This window comes from Schistocerca gregaria, chromosome 3 (assembly GCF_023897955.1).
Source record: "Schistocerca gregaria isolate iqSchGreg1 chromosome 3, iqSchGreg1.2, whole genome shotgun sequence".
NCBI classification, from domain to species: Eukaryota; Metazoa; Arthropoda; class Insecta; order Orthoptera; family Acrididae; genus Schistocerca; species Schistocerca gregaria.
In genome coordinates this window covers 121965473-121987909 of record NC_064922.1, presented here as the reverse complement: position 1 = coordinate 121987909, position 22437 = coordinate 121965473, and the positions used below count along the sequence as shown (strand labels likewise).

At 37.3% G+C, this 22437-nt stretch overlaps 1 protein-coding gene across 2 annotated transcripts in view; it reads right to left on the bottom strand.

Moving 5' to 3' along the window:
• Positions 1-22437, bottom strand: part of LOC126353858 (calmodulin-like) — a 732664-nt gene that overhangs the window by 9589 nt on the left and 700638 nt on the right. For both annotated transcript variants that reach the window (XM_050003024.1, XM_050003025.1), the window contains 2 exons: positions 15263-15398; positions 6607-6755 (listed from right to left, as the gene is read on the bottom strand). In XM_050003024.1, the coding sequence (XP_049858981.1) occupies positions 6607-6755; positions 15263-15398 (285 nt within the window). The remainder of the gene's footprint in view (positions 1-6606; positions 6756-15262; positions 15399-22437) is intronic.

Here is a 22437-nt window from a genome sequence, read left to right as displayed (position 1 = left end):
ATCTATGCTACTACAATGGCTCCTTGCATTGGACCATAATTTGCCACATTATTTATTGGCCATTTGGAGGAATCTTTCCTATGCAATCAACATCTAGGATGCCTTGTCTGGTTCAGATTCATAATGACATTTTCATAATCTGGTCTCATGACAAGGACAACCTTTGCTGTTTCCTCCATAACCTCAACACCTACTCCCAAATCCATTTCAACATGGTCCTTCTCAAGTCAATGAGCCACCTTGCTAGATGTTTATCTCCACCTCTCACATGGTTCCATAAATAAGTCTCTTCATTACTAACCCATGAGCACCAACAGTACCTCCTCTTTGATAGCTGTCACACATTCTATCCAAAATCTCTCTCTCCTACAGCTTCACCTCTCTTGAATGCTGCAACTGCAAAGGGAAACAGAAGCTGACAAAACATACCAAAAACTTTACCTGATCATTTATTGACAGACAGTACCCTTTACAACACACCTAAATTGAATCTCTATGCCATGTCCTCCTCTGACATGGATAAACCTGTTAACCAGCCTCTAATCAGCACTCCTGTGTCCACCCAGTATCGCCCTTAGTTTGATGAGCTCAACCACAACTTTCACCAGAACTTTGACCATCTGTCATCAAGTCCTGAGATGATAATATCCTACCTGAAATCCTACCCACATCACTTCTATTCACTCAATCTATGGAATATCCTTACCTATCCATATTCCCATCTTGATTCCAGTCATTCACCCCATGGGTCAATCCCTTGTGAACATCCTGCTCCATACATTCACCTGCCACCCCATATCACCGAGCAAGGTGGCGCAGTGGTTAGCACACTGGACTCGCATTCGGGAGCACGACGGTTCAATCCTGTCTCCAGCCATCCTGATTTAGGTTTTCCGCGATTTCCCTAAATCGTTTCAGGCAAATGCCGGGATGGTTCCTTTGAAAGGGCACGGCCAATTTCCTTCCCAATCCTTCCCTAACCCGAGCTTGCGCTCCGTCTCTAATGACCTTGTTGTCGACAGGACGTTAAACACTAACCACCACCACCACCACCACCACCACCACCACCACCCCATACCACAGTAACCATGAGACACAGATTGCTGTGTGGCATTCAATGTGGGTATGGCAAGAAATCACATGTCTACTTGACCATCCAGTTGCTGAACATGTTGCATATAACAACACAAATAACATTAAAGCTGCTTAGCTACACATGCCATTTGGATACTTACTTCCAGCACAAGTTTCTCTGGACTATGTAGATGGGAACTGCCTCTGCAGCATATCTTGCAGTGTCACAGTCCCCCTGGCCTAAACCTCTGCTAAGCAGTTCCCCACTGCCTCATCTTATCATATCTTAACTCTTTCCTCTTCTGTTGTTGTCTAGACCAGCCTTAAACATTCTGATTGTGTACTGCATTCTCCCACCAATTGCCCCCCTCTCTTCCCATGCAGGTGTTCTCTCTCTCTCTCTCTCTCTCTCTCTCTCTCTCTCTCTCTCTCTCTCTCTCCCCTCCCTCCCTCTCCCAGGAGAAGATAAGAAAAAAGTGGCCCAAATTGTGGAAGAACCAGTCATGAGTTCTTCAGCAAGATAAAACACCAGCTCAAACTGCACTCTCCGTTAAGAGGTTTCTATAAAAGAAATAATATTTCAGTCTGGTGAAGCAGACGAAGACAAAGCAGCAGGTGTCATCAAGGAGCTCACAAAGGAAGATTTCCAGCACTCTTTCCATCAGTGGAAATTTTGTACAGGGAAGAGACTCAAGATCATAATGTTGATTAATAATTTAACCTTCAGAAACCAGTGAAGAGACACTATTCCATGAAGATTTCTTGATTTGCTCGTTCAAGCTTCTTTCGTTCTCAGTGAAGTTGGGCCCTCTCAGTGCATGTATTGACACTTAGTTTCTGAATCATAAAAAAACCAAGATTCATCACATGTTATCACTCTTTTCAATGCTATTCAAAATGCCATTATAAATATTTTCTTGGCCTTCTTTTTGTTCAATCGAGAGAGCTTTCAGGACCAGTTTTGCACACTTTTTCCTCATTTTAAAAAGGTTGTGTAAAATTTGCTTTACACTTTCTTTGTCAATTTCTATAGTTCCTGGAATTGATTGAACACCCAATTGACTGTCACATCAAATCAGATTGGGTTACTTTTTCAATATTTTCATCCATTTTTTTTACGTTGAAGAGCATTTAGTAAATGATAGATTTCAGTGGGAGATTTTCCAAGTTGCATGTCAAACTTCATGACAATTTGTTGCTGTATTATTACACTTACCATTTTTCCAGGAATACAAACTAACAGCTCTCCCACAGACCAAAACCACAGCCACACTGATTTATTTAGGCATCACAGTTGCCAGATTCCACTTGGAAGACTTCAAACTGGACAGTTATTCATCATTCATATTTGGCACATGCATAATTGCCCTGTGACAGTATCAATCCCTTTATTTTATAGCCACACATCATACTCATTCTGTCGCGATGTTCCTTGTACAACAACATCAAAGATTAATCTCGAGGGCTCTCAGAATTGGTGTTTTCACCTTTTTTCTGTGATACTAGTCCACTGCATTGCCATGTAGCTTTGTAATTATATGTTATTTTAGGACATTAAATATTGGCCATGTTCTTTTTCTTCCTCTACTTCCTCTGCAGTGAGTCTCAAATCATTTTCTTTACTAATCAGCTTTCATGTACCCTAAAATGTAGTATAGAAATCTCATTCCTGCTGCCTGGATTCTTTGTTCCTGATTTCCTGCCAGGGCCCAACACTCTACTCCACAAAATATTACAGACACTACGTAGTTCTCTAAAATGTACAATTTTATCCTTGGAAACAATATGCTATATTCCTCTACACAGCTCTTATCAGGCAGTGATGTAGCATTTTTCAAAGTTTTACATATCTCTCCAGTAAGCAAAGAATGCTACTTCTATGCATGTTTCAAAGTTTTAGATAATTCTCCAGTTAGCAAAGAATGCTACTTTTATGCATCACTAAAAAAGAGAGATAGTTAAAATTTCTAGGCATTATCACTATTACAAAAAGTGCAACATGAGGACAAGAAGTGCAACAGAGGGTACTACTTGGTGGCAAAACAGTCTTCAAATGACCAAATAATATTTAATGCTAAAAATGGAGGTGAAGCAGTTTGGAAAGCTGTCAAACAGGGAACAAGGAAAAACAAACAGAAATATAAGAGCTTTCAGCAAAAGGCAGGCGTAGGGCAATAGATGACCTAATCACACTGGTAAATTTTGTGAATGAATATGTTTGCAGTACTGAAGGAAAATGTACAATAGAACTTTCCCAAAACAGTTATAGCTTGTACAAATGCTATCCATCAGGTAAAATAATGACATTACACACTAGAGCTTAATTCCAGGAAAAATTGTACCAAAAATTGGAAAAAATGTTACCAGGCATAGATGAAGTACCGGTCTGTTTACTACAAGAATACATATACAGCAAACAAGCTTCCTTAGACAATGTGATAAATGAGAATTTCAATTCACTTAATTAAGACAAGGGTTGTGCTTCTAGCAAAGAAATGTAATGTAGAAGACAAACAAGCTTCCTTAGACAATGTGATAAATGAGAATTTCAGTTCACTTAATTAAGACAAGGGTTGTGCTTCTAGCAAAGAAACGTAATGTAGAAGACAAAGAAAATTACAGATTTGTGTCTCTACAGTAGTCATTCTCCAAAATCAACTGTAAAAGACATTTTTATGAGATACTAGAATAAATATAATCTCAGCAAAGAACACTCCATTTTCCAAAATACTACATATACAGATTGGCTACAGTGGAGATTATAAAAGTGGTGATTTATGCACTAGACAATGATAACTGTTAGGCAAGGATAACTGTCAAATGGCTCTGACAGTACCAAATTTAACATTCTACTGAGTCCATTGTCGATGTGAAGTGTCATTTGAGAGAAACTGAAGGCAGAGTTACTTCTGTCCAGGATATGATTGGCAATATCATTCAAATTTTGATCTTAACAGTAATAGTTTGTGAGCTATCTACTAGTTAATGGCAATTCATTAAAGCACATCACGAAAAGAAAGTCATACAATGGAACCCTGAGGAATTGCCTTGTAAGTGTACAGCAACAGCTCATTTCCTGTTATGTGCAGTTAAGTAATTTTCTATTTCTTATGCTCAGATAAGAATGAAAACAAATGGATGCCTTACCCCTAATTCTATAGCTGAATTACCCTCACTGTATTCCACATAGTTCTGAGTTTTGTGTGTCCTAGGTACGTACATTCATTTCTTTATTTCATGTTTTCATTTACATCCATACTCTGGCAAACCACAGTGAAGAGCATGGCACAAGATACTGCCCACAGTAGGCCCAGCTCCCTGTTCCTGTTCCAACTTCACACATTCCTTTTACCACTTACCAACGTACCTACATAATCATTTCCCATTCTCTGCTTGCCACTTCTCCTTCCACCCTATCCCATCCACAGCTCTCTTTATGCTGCTCCAAACAGCCCACCACCCTTTCCTGCCATCGCAGGCAGCACTACAGCAAGTTAAGTACAGACCAGCCAATCAGTCTCCTTATAATTTTACAAGTTTCTCAAGTGAATTTTGTCTTTTGGAGCATATAAACAAAGTGTTCAAGAGTTGAATAGTTCCAGGTTTTATTGTGCTGACTGCTTCCCTTTTCACATGTATACAGATTAAAGCATTTTGTTTTACCTAGTGTCATTGATATAGATATTCTGTTGAAAAATAAATAATAAACTAATTTCATATAAGGAAGTATATCACATTCTCTTATGCAAATAAAATGAACACCTCCCTATCAAATGAGATGATGCAGATGTGAAGACAGGGGACATGTATTTTGCAATATCAAGGAGAAACGAAGAGCTTTGTCAGCTATCCTGCAGAAGACAGAAGGCAAAGATCTTTGTCTCAATTTCCACACTCATAATTCATAGGTTCCTCTCAACAAGGTGTCCAGCTGTCCATGTATTGACGTATTCCCTGGAACCTCCATATGAGAATGTTTATGTGGTTCCTTCAACAAATTCATGGTCAAATTCCTACCATTCTTATCCATGTAAGCTAATGTTCCAGCAACAAAATACAGTATTAATTGGTTTGTAACCTTACTTCTTATTAAACATTTATTTTTATGTAACTCAATTAATAACCCATTAGATGTGATGTACAACACTGAAGAGCCAAAGAAACTGGTGCACTTGCCTAATATCGTGTAGGGCCTCCGCAAGCACGCAGAAGTGCTGCAACACAATGTGGCATGGACTCAACTTACGTCTGAAGTTGTGCTAGAGGGAACTGACACCATGAATCCTGCAGGGCTGTCCATAAATCCCTACACGAGGGGTGAAGATCTCTTATGAACATCACGTTGCAACGTGTTACAGAAATTCTCAATAATTAAACTCAGAAGAGTATTCCTGGAGCCACTCTGAAGCAATTCTGGACATTTGCGGTGTTGCATTGTCCTGCTGGAATTGCCCAAGTCTGTCAGAATGCACAATGGACATGAATGAATGTAGGTTATCAGACAGGATGCTTACATTTGCGTCACCTGTCAGAGTCGTATCTAGATGTATCAGGGGTGCCATATCACTCCAACTGCACCCACATCATTATAGAGCCTCCACCAGCTTGAGAAGTCATCTGCTGACATGTAGGGCCCATAGATTCATGAGGTTGTCTATGTACCTGCACACATCTTTCCACTGGATACAGTTTGCAATGATACTTGTCTGACCAGGCAACATCTTTCCAGTCATCAACAGTCCAATCTCAGTGTTGATGGGCCCAGGTGAAGTGTAAAGCTTTGTGCCATGCCATCATCAAGGGTACATGAGTGCACCTATGGCTTCAAAAGCCCTTATTGATGATGTGTCAATGATTGGTTCACATGCTGACACTTGCTGATGGGTCAGCATTGACATCTTCTTTAGTTTGCAGAAGGATTGCACTTCTGTCGCACTGAATGGTTCACTTCAGTCATCGTAGGTCCTGTTCTTGTGTGATCTTTTTCTGGTCCAGCGATGTCAAGGATTTCATGTTTTGCCAGATTCCTGATTGATATTTACGGTATGCTTGTGAAATGGTCGTATGGGAAAATCCCCACTTCATCACTACCTCAGAGATGCCATGCTCCATCACTCATGTGCCAACTATGAAACTGCGTTTACACTGAGTTAAATCTTGATAAGTTGCCATTGTAGCAGCAGTAACCAATCTAACAAGTGTGCCAGACACTTGTTGCTGACTACAGTGCCATATTTTGTCTGTTTACATATCTTTGTATTTGAATACACATGCCTATAACAGTTTCTTTGGAACTTCAGTGTATATTTTTTCACAATGTGGAATCCAGTTTCACAGGACAACATAATGAACAATGTAAATTACAGTACATAAATTAAGCATTTCCTAATTTTATTCTGTTTCTTTCATCCCAAAATGTTAGTGGCATTCAGACAGATTATTCTTTTACAAAACCTATATGCTTGGCCTAGGCAGCTGCTAGAACAATTTCCACTGATTCAAAAATCATACAATAATATATAAGTGACCAACCTTCATAGTTGACCATGCCATCCCCATCAAGATCAGCCTCTCGAATCATATCATCAACTTCTTCATCAGATAGCTTCTCTCCAAGGTTTGTCATTACATGCCGTAGCTCCGAATTCGAGATCAGACCATCATTGTTTTTATCAAACACTCTGGAGAACAACAGAAAAAGGGATTTCAAATATTAAATTATTACATTTCACATTACTTTTCAATCACCATTTCATGATATTTGAAATGTAAACACAGCTGACTGTGCATGACATAACTAAGTAAAGCAAGATTATTTGTCTATAACACTTTTAGAAATTCTGAAAGAAGTAGTGTCTCAATTTATTTCCTTTTCTGTGTTAGTGAAAGAATTAAAATGAAATTAAAGCAATATTTGGATATTTTATGAATTTACCAAGTGAAAACAATGGAAACTTGTTTTCGGTAAAACAAGTTTCCATTGTTTTCACTTGGTAAATTCATAAAATATCCAAATATTGCTTTAATTTCATTTTAATTCTTTCACTAACACAGAAAAGGAAATAAATTGAGACACTACTTCTTTCAGAATTTCTAAAAGTGTTATAGACAAATAATCTTGCTTTACTTAGTTATGTCATGCACAGTCAGCTGCAGTAACTGTGCAAGAGGCTAATGTGTATGTTACAAAACTTCAGGGCTTCCATGTACATCTCATAGGTCATATAGGAAGTGTAACTGTCTAAAAAGTGTGTGTTATATGATCATGAAGTTGTTGACTGGATACAGGTAACAGTGAATCACAATGCTGTCTTTAAATAATACATGGACAAAAGGTATGTACTCACCATACAGTTGAGGTATTGAAAATGCAACAGCCACATAAACAAGACTGAAGACAGTTGAGCTTTTGGACAGTGCCTTGTGTCAGGAAACACACACACACACACACACACACACACACACACACACACACACACAAGGCAAACACAATTTCCTTTTCGTTTGTTTACTAATCTGTTCTCATTCGAAATACATTCTGATATGCCATGATTATACACTATGTTTTGCTAAACTGTGTTATTCAGTGTATAGTTAACTGGCTGCTGCTGAAAATAATGTAATAGTTCACATAGAAACATTTGATGTGAGATTCATAATTTACAATAGGTACTTATAAACCACATTCAGTTTAAAGTTCAACCCTGCTAAAAATGCTTCCTCTTATGTTGACATATCTTGTTTGAAAGCTCTTATTTTCCTCTTTCAAGCAAACTTGTTACTTTTCCCAAAAATCAAATATTTCAAAAGTTATTCAGATTCCAAATTTTTCTATGCAAGAATATTCAAACCTCAAAATGAAATGCCAGTGCACATTAAAACTTTGTTCTCATAAAACAGTAGCCATTATCTTGCCAAGAAAATCATTACCGTTATGTTAAATGATCTCTCATCAGTTACACTGCCAGAAGCAGAGTTCGTTTTGTTTGCAGATGACACAAGTATTGCAATAAATAGTATGTCAAGTGTAGTTCTAGAAAGATCTGCTAATGATATTTTCATTGATATTAATAAATGGTTTAAAGCCAACTCACTGACTTTAAACTTTGAAAAGACTCACTATATGCAATTCAGAACCTGTAAGAGGTTTCCACCCAGCAAATGCATAAAGTAAGAAGAAGAGCAGATAAAAGAGGTTGACAGTCTTAAATTCCTGGGATTACAACTTGATAATAAATTCAGTTGGGAGAAGCACACCACAGAACTGCAGAAATGCCTTAACAAATCTGTTTTTGCAATTCAAGTGTTAGCAGACATAGGCGACATAAAAGTGAAAAAGCTTGCATACTTTGCCTACTTTCATTCCATAATGTCATATGGTATAACATCACACAGAAATGTTGGTTTTTACTAACTATTTTAGTCTTTTGTCATTCACATGTCTCCTTAGTTTCAATCGTTATATGGGGTAACTCTTCAAGTCAAACAAAAGTTTTCAGAGTCCAAATCGTGTAATACATATTATTTGTGGAGTAAACTCATGGACGCCTTGTAGAAACCTCTTCAAAGAACTGGGTATACTAACTACTGCCTCTCAGTATATTTACTCCTTAATGAAATTTGTCCTAAATAATGTATCTCTTTTTTCCAACAAACAGCTCAGTTCATACATACAATACCAGGAACAAAAATGATCTGCACAAGGACTTAAAAGCACTTACTTTAGTTCAAAAAGGGGTCCACTACTCAGGAACACTCATCTTCAATAATTTGCCAGCAAACATAAAACATTTAGTTACAAATAGAGATCAGTTTAAAAGGAGCTTGAAAGACTTACTAGTGGCCAACTCCTTCTACTCCATTGATGGATTTTTTAATAGAAACAAATGATGTGTTGTATATATTTATACTATTAGTATTTTTATTTCAGCTTAAAAATAATAATAATAATAAAAAGGTGACATGTTCTACATCCACGAGGATCTCCTCAACACGGATCTATGAAACGAAAAACTAATCTAATCTAATCTAGTCATTTACTTTGCTGCCTATTATGTCTTTGTACCGGTCGTTTTTTCTGTCTTTTACATTAATATCCGAAATGTAATAGTCTCATATTTTACTATTTTGTGTTTTATGAAGTCTGCTCGTCAGTATTTAGTGATTATGAATGAGGCCACAGACACACCACACATGGCAATTGATGTGTGACTGATGTGTGAACTTCTAAATCAGTCTGAACATGGGAATAAATATGTAAAATTCTATTCAAAACTGTGTGTTCAATTGCAATGCCACTTGTTAATGTTCACTGGGCTAATAATAGTCTATGTGGTTTTTTTCACCTGTGATGTTAAATTGAAATACTTCATGAAAAGAAAACTAATCATCTAAAATAATTGTGAAAGAAAATCACATCTTTGTTGTGTATATAATTTATAGTTGTTCAATGTTCCTCACAATTCTCAAGAACTAGTACGGAAAAAAATAAAATCAATACGGGTTAAGATGCGTATGCAACAGGTCAGTAAGTTACAACACATTCACAGCTATATTGTCCTTGCTGGCTACTTTCTTCTGGCATTGCAACTCAACTAAGCTTTCTTCTCTGAAGCTCCAGTTGGGTTGTGGAACCAAGGTAATGTAATTGGTCAGCATATATGAAGAACACTGTCCAAAAGCTAAGCCATATTTTTAGTCTTTATTTTTGTTTCACTCAGAACTTTAGTATATACAAGAAAATAGAAACATTGTTGAATAATTCAAAATAAATGAAAGTGGGCAAAGCAGAATGTTGTTATCACAATCAGTAATGTCGGCGATCAAGTGTTTAGCAAGAATGCAGTTTCCAAGCCCTTGTAGATTAGTATGAAAATGTAGAGGCTTCTGATCCACTTTGAGTATGTGAACAAAGTACTGATAGTTAGTAATCACTCTCACAAACACTACTCTTCTAATACGTTTACAAGAGTTTTCTTGGTAACTGCCTCATTTAAGACAAACAAGGTATATACTTTATTACAACATCACACAGAAATGTTGGTTTTTACTAACTAGTTTAGTCTTTTGTCATTCACATGTCTCCTTAGATTCAATCGTCTGGACATTTAATCTTTTCGTATTATCTGTGGAGTGCAATTATGCTTCATTTGAGAACAGTATCATTTTCTATGACAGCATCTTCCTTCATTTTCAGTTCTTTTTGTAGCACAAGATATGCATACAAAATACTTCCACCAATGGTAGCTTGTCAAAATTAGGAAAACATGTTTAAGTCCTTTCTCTTTGTTGTTTTTCCTTCCTCAGTGTCATTCATTGTTTATTTTCATCAGTGTGTCACAGAAATTCTTATGCATTCATTCCATGTGCACACACACACACACACACACACACACACACACACACACACACAAAGAAAAAAATATGTCAAGGAGTGATGTGCTTGACATCATAATAATTACTATTAGTATCTATGTTACTAAATGGCTAACCCAGTTTGCATTTCATAGTTTATGTATTCCTCCCTGCAAGTCGCCTATCTAACAGCTTTCAGAGAGAAAAAAAAAAAATCATTATTTTGTACAGTTATTGACCAAATTTTAAAATTGAAAATGTCATCACGATCTACTCATTAAGAGATATAATCTAATGTTCAAGGTAAGATGCTTATTATAGTTAGAAACTGTGAATATAGGGCGTTCAAAAAAAGTGTTGAACACTTTGAGAAGAGGTAGTACTCATGTAAACAAAAAAAATAAATCCAATAAGCAGGGTTCTGAAAATGAATAATTTCTAAGGTAAGTCCAATGAACATGATGCTACTTTCTGCAATAAACCAGTATTTACAAGAGGTGTTCAACATGATGTCTGTGGATGACAATGCATCCCTTTGCCTGCCAGTTTAAGTTTAAGGAACACTTTGAAGTATACCCAGTTGTTGTTGTACATGCTGCATCCATTGAACATACAACCCTGTAGTGTCCCCACAACTGATTGGTGTGGTATAGATCCATTTCTTCAAGGTTCCCCATAAACAAAAGTCTAGGGGACTGGGAAATGAGCAGGCCAAGGTGTGGGCCTCCACTGACCAATCCAGCAGTCTTGAAATATCTGTGCCAGATGTTCATGCACATAGTGACAAATTTGTGCTGGTGTGTCATCATGCATGAACCACATTTGTACTTAATGCAATGGCACAGCTGCCAGCAAGGTGCATTAATGACACAGCTCAGATAGTGTGTCTGAGTTAACCTTTGCGGTAGCAAGTATGGCCCTATTAACCTATCGCCATACACTGATTGAGAATTGTTGTTAATGCTTCCTTTTCTGAATTGTTTGGGGATTTACATGTGCCCACATATGATTAAGGAAATTCATGACATTTTTTGTGAACACTGCCCCATTCACAAATAAAATATTGGGTGTCAGCCGAGGATGTGCAGCACACTTCTGCTACAGCCATCAACAGATCCAGCACTTCTCATGATGATTCTGTGGCCTTAGGGCCTGAATGCACTGTAGATGATATGGATACAGCAACTGTTTATGAAGTACTCCCCAGATTAGAGAAAGAGATATGCCTTCTACTACTGCTAATCATCACACACTGGCCCCTGGGGTTTCTTCCACCAAACGTATCCCATCCTCCTCCGTGTCAGGCATGCGGACTGTGTGGAGCCTTCCACTGTCAGTCTTCCCAGGTGCAAGGGTACCTGCATCTCTCAGAGGCTGAAAACGTTTGCCAAACAGCTTATCAGAGGGCATTCTGTGCTGTGGATATTTTTCAGTGTAGAGGGCACAGTCTCACAGGCTACACCCATTTGCTAAACCATAGCAGAATATCATATCCGCTATTTCACTTGTCGAGTAGTAGGCTTCCATTGCTAACAGGTGGTTAAAGGGAAACATTTGTACGTACAACCAGGAAACACATAAATGAATTTGCATTTGGAAGAAGGTAAAACACCATGATCGATATCCAGGTTTGACAGAACTGTGCAAAAGGCACACAGAGTACTGTGAGTAAGATATCACAATACCCTGACAACACATCTGATGGAGTGCCAATGCAATGACTGTGCTAATATCTGCAACCAAACACCACGGGCCCATTCTATAAACATGTCTATATCTCTCTGTGTTTCTGAAACCATGTTTATTGGACTTATTTTCCTTGTTTCAGAGAGTATTACCACCTCTCAAGGTATTCGATACTTTATTTTGAACATCCTGTATATCTTGTGACTGGGTAACTTACACTGTGGAAATTTCCCAGACTGTGTTCCTCCACTATTTGAGAACAACAGCACTTAGTACTTCCAATGAACTTCATGCATCATTTCAAATCTTTAGGAAACTTTTTCTCACCGAAAGCCTCCACAACATAATGAAAGGTAGAAAGTTTATCACTTACTACATTTTTGCTGATAATGGAATAAACTTCAGCATCTGGTATGACATTTTAATTTATTGCTTCTATACTAGGAATTCTATTTGCAAGACATGCACACAGTATCGATATATACCACTGACTGTACCAGCAAAATTATACTGTCATACAACACACAATCCAGGAACTATAATGCCATAAACATTGAAACTAGTTACCCAGATCATACACATCCAGTGTTTGGTAATGAGAGTACCTAGTGACGTCCAAGAAACTTTAAAAATAATTCAATCCTTTTCTAAACTTACCCTCACTTGCACACTTAACATCAAGTATTTGACACGTTAACTCACTTGTAACAGGTGTTCAAAGCAGTTTTATAGATGGTAGTTCAATTTCTTAAATAATAAAAGGTTTACTGTGATCTACAGAACATGAAAAGAATTACTTCTTGCTGCAGTGCTGGCTTTGAAACCAACTACAGCATCTTCCAGTAAGCTACTGAAATTGCTCCTGCTTAAATATGCAAGCTCTAAACATAAGATGAAATATCAACAATATCATGAAAAGGATAGATTGTAAACATGATACACTGAGCTGCAGACACTCACAACAAGATAGCTTTCAGCCAGAGTCTTCTTGAAAGAAGAAAACACATGCACACCTCACATACACAACCACTATCTTCAGCTGCTCTGGGCACAGATAGTAGTATTGTATGCATAAGGTGTGCTTCCTTGTGAGAATATGCACATTTTTTCTTCTTTGAAGAACGCTCTGGTCAGAAGCTAAATGTGTAACAGTCATCTTCTTGTGCTTGCTGCAACTCAATATGTCATCTTTATTATGAGTAGTAACCTACTCTTTTCATAATACTGTTGATATTCCTACCTGGACTTTCCATTGTTTCTAAAAAGATGAAGGAAAAAAGTGTATGTCCTGTAAAGGGGAAGAAAAGATGAAGTTGAGCAAAAAACTGCAAAAAAATTAGTTGATGTTAAAATTAGTTTAATTCATTATCAGTTCAACAGTGTTTGTTCTATTAAGTGTGTGATTTGTACATTTTCAGAGTTTATTTCACAAGTGAAAATTATATTATATTAAGAGCAGGGAAAATTTTTTGGGATTCATTTTTATATATTCTATTTATGACTGACCCCTACGTTTACTAAACATATTTTTGTGTGTTTCTATTTGACATTTATTTGTGTTCCTATTTATGTGATATCATGTACTATTAAAAGATTCACATTTGTTTCACAGAGGAACAATTTATTTCCTTTAAGTTCACAGAACATAATTTGGTAGTTAAAAAGGTGACTCTAGATCTGGATGTCCCGGTTTCGATTATCAGCCAGGTCGGAGGTTTTCTTCGTTTGATCCCTGAGTTGTCCTTATCATTTCATGTCACCTTCATTGACACACAAGTCAGTGAGGTGGTGTCAAACAGAAAGACTTGCACCAGGAGGATGAACAATCCTGAAGTTTCTGATAATGGCATACAATGATTTCATATAATTTATTTTCTTTAATTTGAAATTAATTCCAAACACCTATGTTCAACACTAGTCATTTATTAAGACTAATTCTGAAGCTCTGATGATTTCATCATCAGGCACATGGTATGACAATCAAACTGTAGTGCATCTGAGAACTGTACATCTCCCTAATCATGGAACATTATCAAATTAATTGGCAACATCAACTAATATACTGAGTTGAACACTGATTATCAAGAATAGTAATGTACAAAGTATACATACATACGTGTGTAGCTCCAAATTAACTAACCAGTCATGGTTCCTGTTAGAAGCATGAATAAGTGCTCATAATGTGCCTTCCATAGGGGCAGATAGTAAGCAGGGTAGCAAAATCCCTAGGGCACTGGAATATTTGCAAATGCTAAGGTTCAAAATTTCTGCATGTATCTTGATTTAGATTTTTTGTTGGTTCTCCTTAGTAGCTGGCAACAAACGTTGCATCAGTTTCTTCCACAATACGATAACTGATTCCCTCTTTCACTCTGTCTTAACTGAGCTCGTGCTCCACTGCTACAAATTTCAGTATTGCTGACAAATTAACTACCATCATCCTTTCCTTGTGTACTCTAATGCCATTCATTGAAAATATTTCCTGTTACCACATAATTAACTCCTGTTTTTGTGTATTTGTTCAATGACAGACTTCAACTATAACAGCCTAATATGGTACTGAGGTGTAACATGCCATTTTATGGAACACAGCACTCTGCTAGGAAATGAAGGACACTGTTTCCTCTTGGCTATGGGAAGGAATTGTGTTAAGATCCACACAATTTTAATTGTAATTGGGCTCAAAATTAGACAAATTATCAACTGAAAATCAATTAATTATTGATTACATACATTTATTCATAGTTATTCCACATCCACTGTCCTCATTATACACAATTTATTCAGTCCATATACTACACATGACAAACTCCTTATAATTTAAATCCAAAACAACCTGCATGCCCCATATATTTTTAAAGTTCCAATATATTCTTGTTGTGTCCCTCTAACTTCCTTCATTTGTCCTGTTAGTCACCCAGTTGTTTAAAAACACTAGTTTATCTCGCTGAACTTTTCAGCATTATTTTTTTCTATTTCAGTTTTGTTTACAACCCGACGATAATTTTTTTTATCCTACACAAGTTAATCTGATGTTCAGTTTTTCTTAAAGTCAGTTTCACAGCCTCTCAAAACACTACTGCTGTCATCAAATAAAAGTCACCCTACATCATACTTTAAAAATACATTGATTTTGAAAAATACAAACTTGAATGCTTCACGGAGCTCATCTTCACCCTCTGCACCCTTCATCTTTTTTGACATCATCTGCAGGAACTCATTAAACTCAATGGTTCCATTTCCATCCTGGTCCACTTCATTCACCATATCACGCAGTTCTGTCTCTGTGAAATAAAAATACTTTTTATGGTTTGCACACAAAAATTACTACATGACAATCAGAATCAAATTCATAAAATATCACTTTCATTTATCAAAATGATTGAAAAGAGAAGAAAATATCACTTCTCAATGTCAGAGAACTTTGGATTGTAGTTGCAATTAAGAACACTTAATTTTAAATACAATGCTGACAGGGAGTGTTGTCAGTCATTGAGGTCTCTCACACACAAACTTAACATGGTAAGAAGTATGGGACTTAAATCTAGCAATACCAAAAGAACCTTCTGGAAATGTTTGTTGATTATGTCTGAGCTGTTACCAAAGGTAATACAATGGAAGACCTGAGAGGTGGCATGAAACAACATACTAGAAAATAGGAAATTAGAAAAGGCAAAAACAGTTAGAGCATTTTGAAATTACAAAAATAGCATAGTTAACACCAAATGTGAAATTGTGCAGAAGGTCCAGCAGATTACAGTCAAAACCAGCACTCGTGGAAATAATATATTAAGAGGAACCTTAAAGAAGGGGAGCTCCAAGTATTTATAGGGAAATTTATTGAGAAATGAGAGTTTCAGATTTATTTCTCAAATGATGTCAAGACACGTTAGTTGAAAATTATTTATGAGATTTATGCTGTCAGTATTATTACTGAAAATTAACTAAGTCACCCTCAGCAGTGGGCAGGACTTTCTCCCATATAGGTTTTCACATTTCAGTAGCAGTTATACCATCTGAGCGTGCCTCAGTGACAAAATAAAAGCTTCACCACATCGTATTTCCCCCCTCCCTCCATTTTACAAACTCTCCAGAAGCTCTATCATGAGACAGTGAAACTAGCACTTCTGAGAGAATCGATACAGCAATGTTAGGGTTGTGTCTGAACTTTATTCCTTTGGTCTATGTGACAGCCATGTGGGAGAGCCTCCCGCAAACTTTGATAAGGAAGAGGAGGAACTTGTCAAGGTAAGTTCAATGTCTGAGTCAGACTAAGCATGATAGGATAGAGAATTGGTAGTTCACTGCATGTGGTGGATATTCAAATATATATCTGGCACACTAATTTAACTTGTACATAAAATCAGTGGTATTTATTTTAAGTTTTCAATAACTTCATTTCAGTTTTGTTCACAAATGTAAACGGCATCTACCTGCTACAAAAAGTCCACACCTGAAATGAAATCTGTCTTTAAAACAGATTTGTTTCATTGCACTCCAGCAATTCCTTACAGTTAACGTAGGTTCCTTCACTCAACTACATTTCAGAATATACCATAATTTTAATGTAACACAAGCAAAATTTGCAGTTCAATTAGCCCCTCTTGTAACCATAATATACCATAGATCTTTTGGTTTGAAGATAACACAGGCCACATCAATCTACAGTAATGATAACAGAAGTGCCCCACAAAACTATCTTCCAATATCCTTGACATGTGTCTAGTGGAGAATCTCAGAACATGCACTATCTAATGAAAGGTATCCAGACACCAACATGTAACGTAGAATTGACCACTAATTATCACAAAAGTGGATCTGCCAGGAAAAAAGGTGGAAGTATTGTGTTGTCAGAAAAGAAGAATTAACAGCAGGATGGGCCTGTCAGGAGAGCTCAGTGACTTTGATGTGGAAGAGTCACTGAATGTCACTTGAGTACAGGTCATTCTGGGACATTTCAACCATTCTAAAGCTGTCCGAGTTAACTGTTTGTGATGTGATAGTGAAGTGGAAATGTGAAGTATCAGCTATACCTACCGTATTTACTCGAATCTAAGCCGCACCTGAAAAATGAGACTCTAAATAAAGGGAAAAAAATCCCGAATCTAAGCCGCACGTAAAATTTGAGACTCGTATTCAACAGGAGATAAAAGTTGTAGGCCGCACCTCCAAATCGAAACAAAGTTGGTCCATTGTAATACGAGACACAATTTAGGTGGAATGAAAGACGATACAGCTACAGTAGTTTGGTTCGAGTCGTAAGCTTAGCAGTTAAGCTTTACCAGGTAGCCATTGCTATGCATCAGGCGCTCCGTCCGTATTTATACGGGTACCCTTCCTTTTTCACGTGCTTCATCTGGTTTGAAACGATTGCTTATTTTGCTTTGATCTGATAAGTGCTGTTTTCTTTGTTATATGTGTTCACGTCACTCTAAGCTGAAAATGCATTACTGTACTGTGTCATGCATTGTTTGTCGCATCCTGATAGTGCGTGTTTACAGCCAGTAGCCGCTCGCGGCACGGCTTGCTTCTGTGCACACTACCGCCGCTTACAATAAAAAAAGGAAGGAATCGTCTAATTAGCGAAACAATGGCAAGAGACTGGTATTTGTTCTTACTTACACTGCTGCTTTCTTTGATAATGATTAACAAGAACCAAATAATAGACTGCGTATGATAGAAGATGTTCTGAACGAGAGTTAGGCGAACATTTTTCTCCGTTTGAAAATCTTTGCAGCCGCTTCTTTAGTACATCAAATTGTGCACAGAAATTAGAGTCATCTTAGATTTAAAAATCTAGTCAGTTGCCGTGCTTCATTTCTGACTGTATCACTATTAGGTATAAAAATAATACGAATATAAACATGACACGATATGTATATTCTCCTGCGTTTGCTGTTGTCTCACTCTATAGTTTCGTAGTTCATTAGGCAAACGGGATTTAAATGAGATAGCAGCAAACACGAAAGAATACATGGCAAAATGTTTATATTCGTATTCTTTCTTATGGTGAAGAGAATACTGCATGTGATTCACATTTCGTGAGGTTCCTATTAGCAACCATCACTTCTCACAGGTAGGAAAAAATTCAGAACGTAGACTTGGCCATATTGACAAACATCCCAAACAGTCTTGCCTGTCGGATATTCGTAGTAAGTTGAAATTCTGCTACATTTGAAGATGAACAATACGCAATTTGTATTTACTTCGTTGGATAACGTATGAAAATGCAGTGGTCGAAACTCAGGGCGGAGAATAAAACCTCGTCTACCGCCTTTTTTTTAATTTATTTACTGACACAGAGGTTTTGGCGCCAGTATCTTTGTGCCTTCAAAGCATGCCTGTGTAGCGCTACGTAAATTCGACGGCAGAAGTTAGTTGTGGCGGCCCCTACCAACATTTTTCAGAACTTCCGCTTGCTTTGCATTCGATTCTAAGCCGCAGGCAGTTTTTTGGATTACAAAAAAAGTGCGGCTTAGATTCGAGTAAATACGGTAAACCAAGACCAGACAGGTCTGACGTACTGATAGACAGGGAGAGTGATTGTAAGAAATCACATGAAAACAGCAGAAGGGATCACTTGTGAGTTCCAAAGCATTACCAACAGTCCATCTAGTAGAATGACTCTGTGTAGGGAGTTAAGAAGAACAGGATACTATAGTTGAACAGTTCCTCATAAACCACACATTTCTGTAGTCAATGCTCAGCCACATTTGAGATAGTGTAAAGAGTGATGCCAATGGACAGTGGATGACTGGAAATGAGTGATCTGGACTGATGAATCACGCAGTCTGATGGAAGGGTTTGGGTGTGGCAAAGCATGTTGTTGTTGTTGTTGTTGTTGTTGTCTTCAGTCCTGAGACTGGTTTGAAGCAGCTCTCCATGCAACTCCAGTGCAAGCTTCTTCATCTCCCAGTACCTACTGCAGCTTACATCCTTCTGAATCTGCTTAGTGTATTCATCTCTTGGTCTCCCTCGAGGATTTTTACCCTCCCTGCTGCCCTCCAATACTAAATTGGTGATCCCTCGATGTCTCAGAACATGGCCTACCAACTGATCCCTTCTTCTAGTCAAGTTGTGCCACAAGCTCCTCTTCTCCCCATTTCTATTCAATACCTCCTCATTAGTTATGTGATCTACCCATCTAACCTTCAGCATTCTTCTGTAGCACCACAGTTCGAAAGTTTCTATTCTCTTCTTGTCTAAACTATTTATCGTCCACGTTTCACTTCCATACATGGCTACACTCCATACAAATACTTTCAGAAACGACTTCCTGACATTTAAATCTATACTTGATCTTACAAATTTTTCTTCTTCAGAAACGCTTTCCTTGCCATTGCCAGTCTACATTTTATATCCTCTCTACTTCGACCATCATCAGTTATTTTGTTCCCCAAATAGCAGAACTCCTTTACTACTTTTATGTGTCTCATTTCCTAATCTAATTCCCTCAGCATCACCCAACTTAATTCGACCACATTCCATTATCCTCGTTTTGCTTTTGTTGATGTTCATCTTATACCCTCCTTTCAAGACACTGTCCATTTTGTTCAACTGCTCTTCCAAGTCCTTTCCTTTATCTGACAGAATTACAGTGTCATCAGCGAACCACCAAGTTTTTATTTCTTCTTCATGGATTTTAATACCTACTCTGAACTTTTCTTTTGTTTCCTTTATTGCTTGCTCAATATACAGATTGAATAACATCGGAGATAGGCTACAAACACTGCTTTCCTTTCATACCCCTTGACTTTTATAACTGCCATCAGGTTTCTGTACAAATTGTAAATAGACTTTCATTCCCTGTATTTTACCCCTGCCACCTTTAGAATTTGAAAGAGAGTATTCCCATCAACATTGTCAAAAGCTTTCTCTAAGTCTACAAATGTTTGAAACGTAGGTTTGTCTTTCCTTAATCTTTCTTCTAAGATAATTCGTAGGGTCAGTATTGCCTCACGTGTTCCAAAGCAAAGTATAGAGACCTTTATACCTGCCACCATGTGTAGTGTCAACAGTGAAGTATAGAGGAGGGGGTGTTACAGTATAAGGGAGATTTTCTCGATTGGGGTATGGTACCCTTAAGAAAATCATAACTGTGGAAGGATATGAAGATATTTTGCCTTTTTATGTATTGTGAACAGTTGAGAAACGTGTACAATGGAGGAACAGTGCAGAGACAATGACTGTTTGTATAAGCATGTCAATGCAGTCTGTCATAAAGCAGCAGCTACAAAGTATTTGTATCTGCCCAAATAGCTGTGCCTGTTAAAGTGCCTGCTTCCAGGATAGTGGGACGCATTGTCTATACTGAGCTAAAACTTAATGAAGTACCTCAAACAGAACATAGCAACCAGTATGGATCCCAAAACATGTAATTCAAAAGTCACTTTTTGCATGTGAAGATGTTATGTATAGTGAAGTTCTAACTTGGACAAATATCCAGTAAAGTTTTAAATCACTCTGTAGCACAGCTTTTAAAGCAGTCATGTAGTTAGTGTTCCATTCAAACGGATAAATTGGAAGCTTATACTGTAAAAATTTTATTGAAAGACTCCTTATATGAAGCAGCTGTTAGTGGCACTAAAGTTAGTGCCCAGTCATCTGCGTCTGACATAGGAACTGAAATTAAGGGTAGTGAACAAGAAGCATAAATGCCGAACTCAATTTTCAAATGTTTTACAAAGATGGATCTGGGAGTACTGCCCTAGTTTAATTACTGCATCACTCCTAATATTAGTGACGTAGATATTAGCATCAGTGGCACTGAGAAACACGAAACTGCTAAAATTAAACATGGCACGAACACATGATGGAATCCCTACATATTCTACATAGAATTTGAAGATGAGTTAACCCATCTTTTGACCATAATATACCATATATCCTTCTTCAAACAAAAAACTGTGCCAACCATATCACAGATCTTTCTTCAATTAAAAATCTGTTGCCAGAAGCTTGAAGAAAGAACATGTCAAACCAGCGTAAAAAAGATGTAGCAGCAGTGATTCACAAAACTACTGTCCAATATCATTAACATCCACCTGTTCTAGAATCTCAGAACATGTTCTCCCTTAAACCTCAAGTGGTGTGTCATTTTTCATAACAAGAGTGGGCATATAGTATAGAATAGCTTTCTTTATGTTAGAAAGGTAAGTCATGTATGATAAAAACAACAGTTTAATCTTACTTTATTTAAACAATGAGAAAATAAACTTACATAATATGAGCTACACTACTGTTTTATTAAACAATAATGAAATAAATTTTCACTATAACACACTGCTGCCAAGGATATGTGTTGACAGACACAGATCCAGTAATGACCCATTCGAAACATTAAGCAGTGCAGCTGCACCAGATCCCAGCCAGATCACTAATTATCTCAAAGACAAATGCCTCAATCTGGAATTATGTTGCTATTTTGGGGTCATTTTTTTATATTGATCGTAAATTTTTTCTTGCCTCGCTCACTTTAGATTTTATATTGCTGCTGCTCAATTGGACGTATGACAACACAATTTATCGTAGTGTTACCTGAAGCAATAACGAAGGAATAGGTATAGGTTCCAGTTGTGGATCAACAACGGAATCACGCAAAATCATTCACATAGTTTAGATGTAGATGTATATCTCATGTAAAATCAGCTGCTTTGAACAAGACATCTATATTTTGCTGCAAAAGTTGTTCATATGTTGCCAGTAGACATAAAGCAGGAGCTTGGAAATCCACTGATAATAAAAAGTGCTGTAAAAGTACATTATTATCTATTATGTGAAAAGGCCACAGACAAAGTAACATTCATGAAATTGCTGGGCATACATTTTGATGAAAACTTAAATTTTAATGACCATCTAATACGACTCGAACAGAAACTCAATTCTGTCTATTTGGTACTTAGAGTTGTCACAAAAATTAAACATTTGTGCCTCAGAAGGTGATAGGGCTGCATACTTTGGTTATTTTAAGTCTCTTGCAACATACGGAAAATACTTTGGGCTTCCACCACTTGCCATCCAAAATAATATTTTTTTTTGCAGAAGAGGGCTTTTGGAATAACAACACACTGTCCTCCACAGACACACTGCAACCCCATGCACAGAAAGCCTAATATATTGAGCCCTACCTTGAAGTATGTCAGGCAGATGCTGACTTTCAAAGTCACAGCACCCATAATAGCACACGGCTCCATACACAACAAACAAAAAGAACTAACACATAAAGGCATTAGAGCCATATTGCTCTTGGGAGTTTAGTGCTCTGTGATGGAGAGGCCACCACCTTAGTCCGTTTTACCTGCACCCTTAACCACCTCTCCTTCG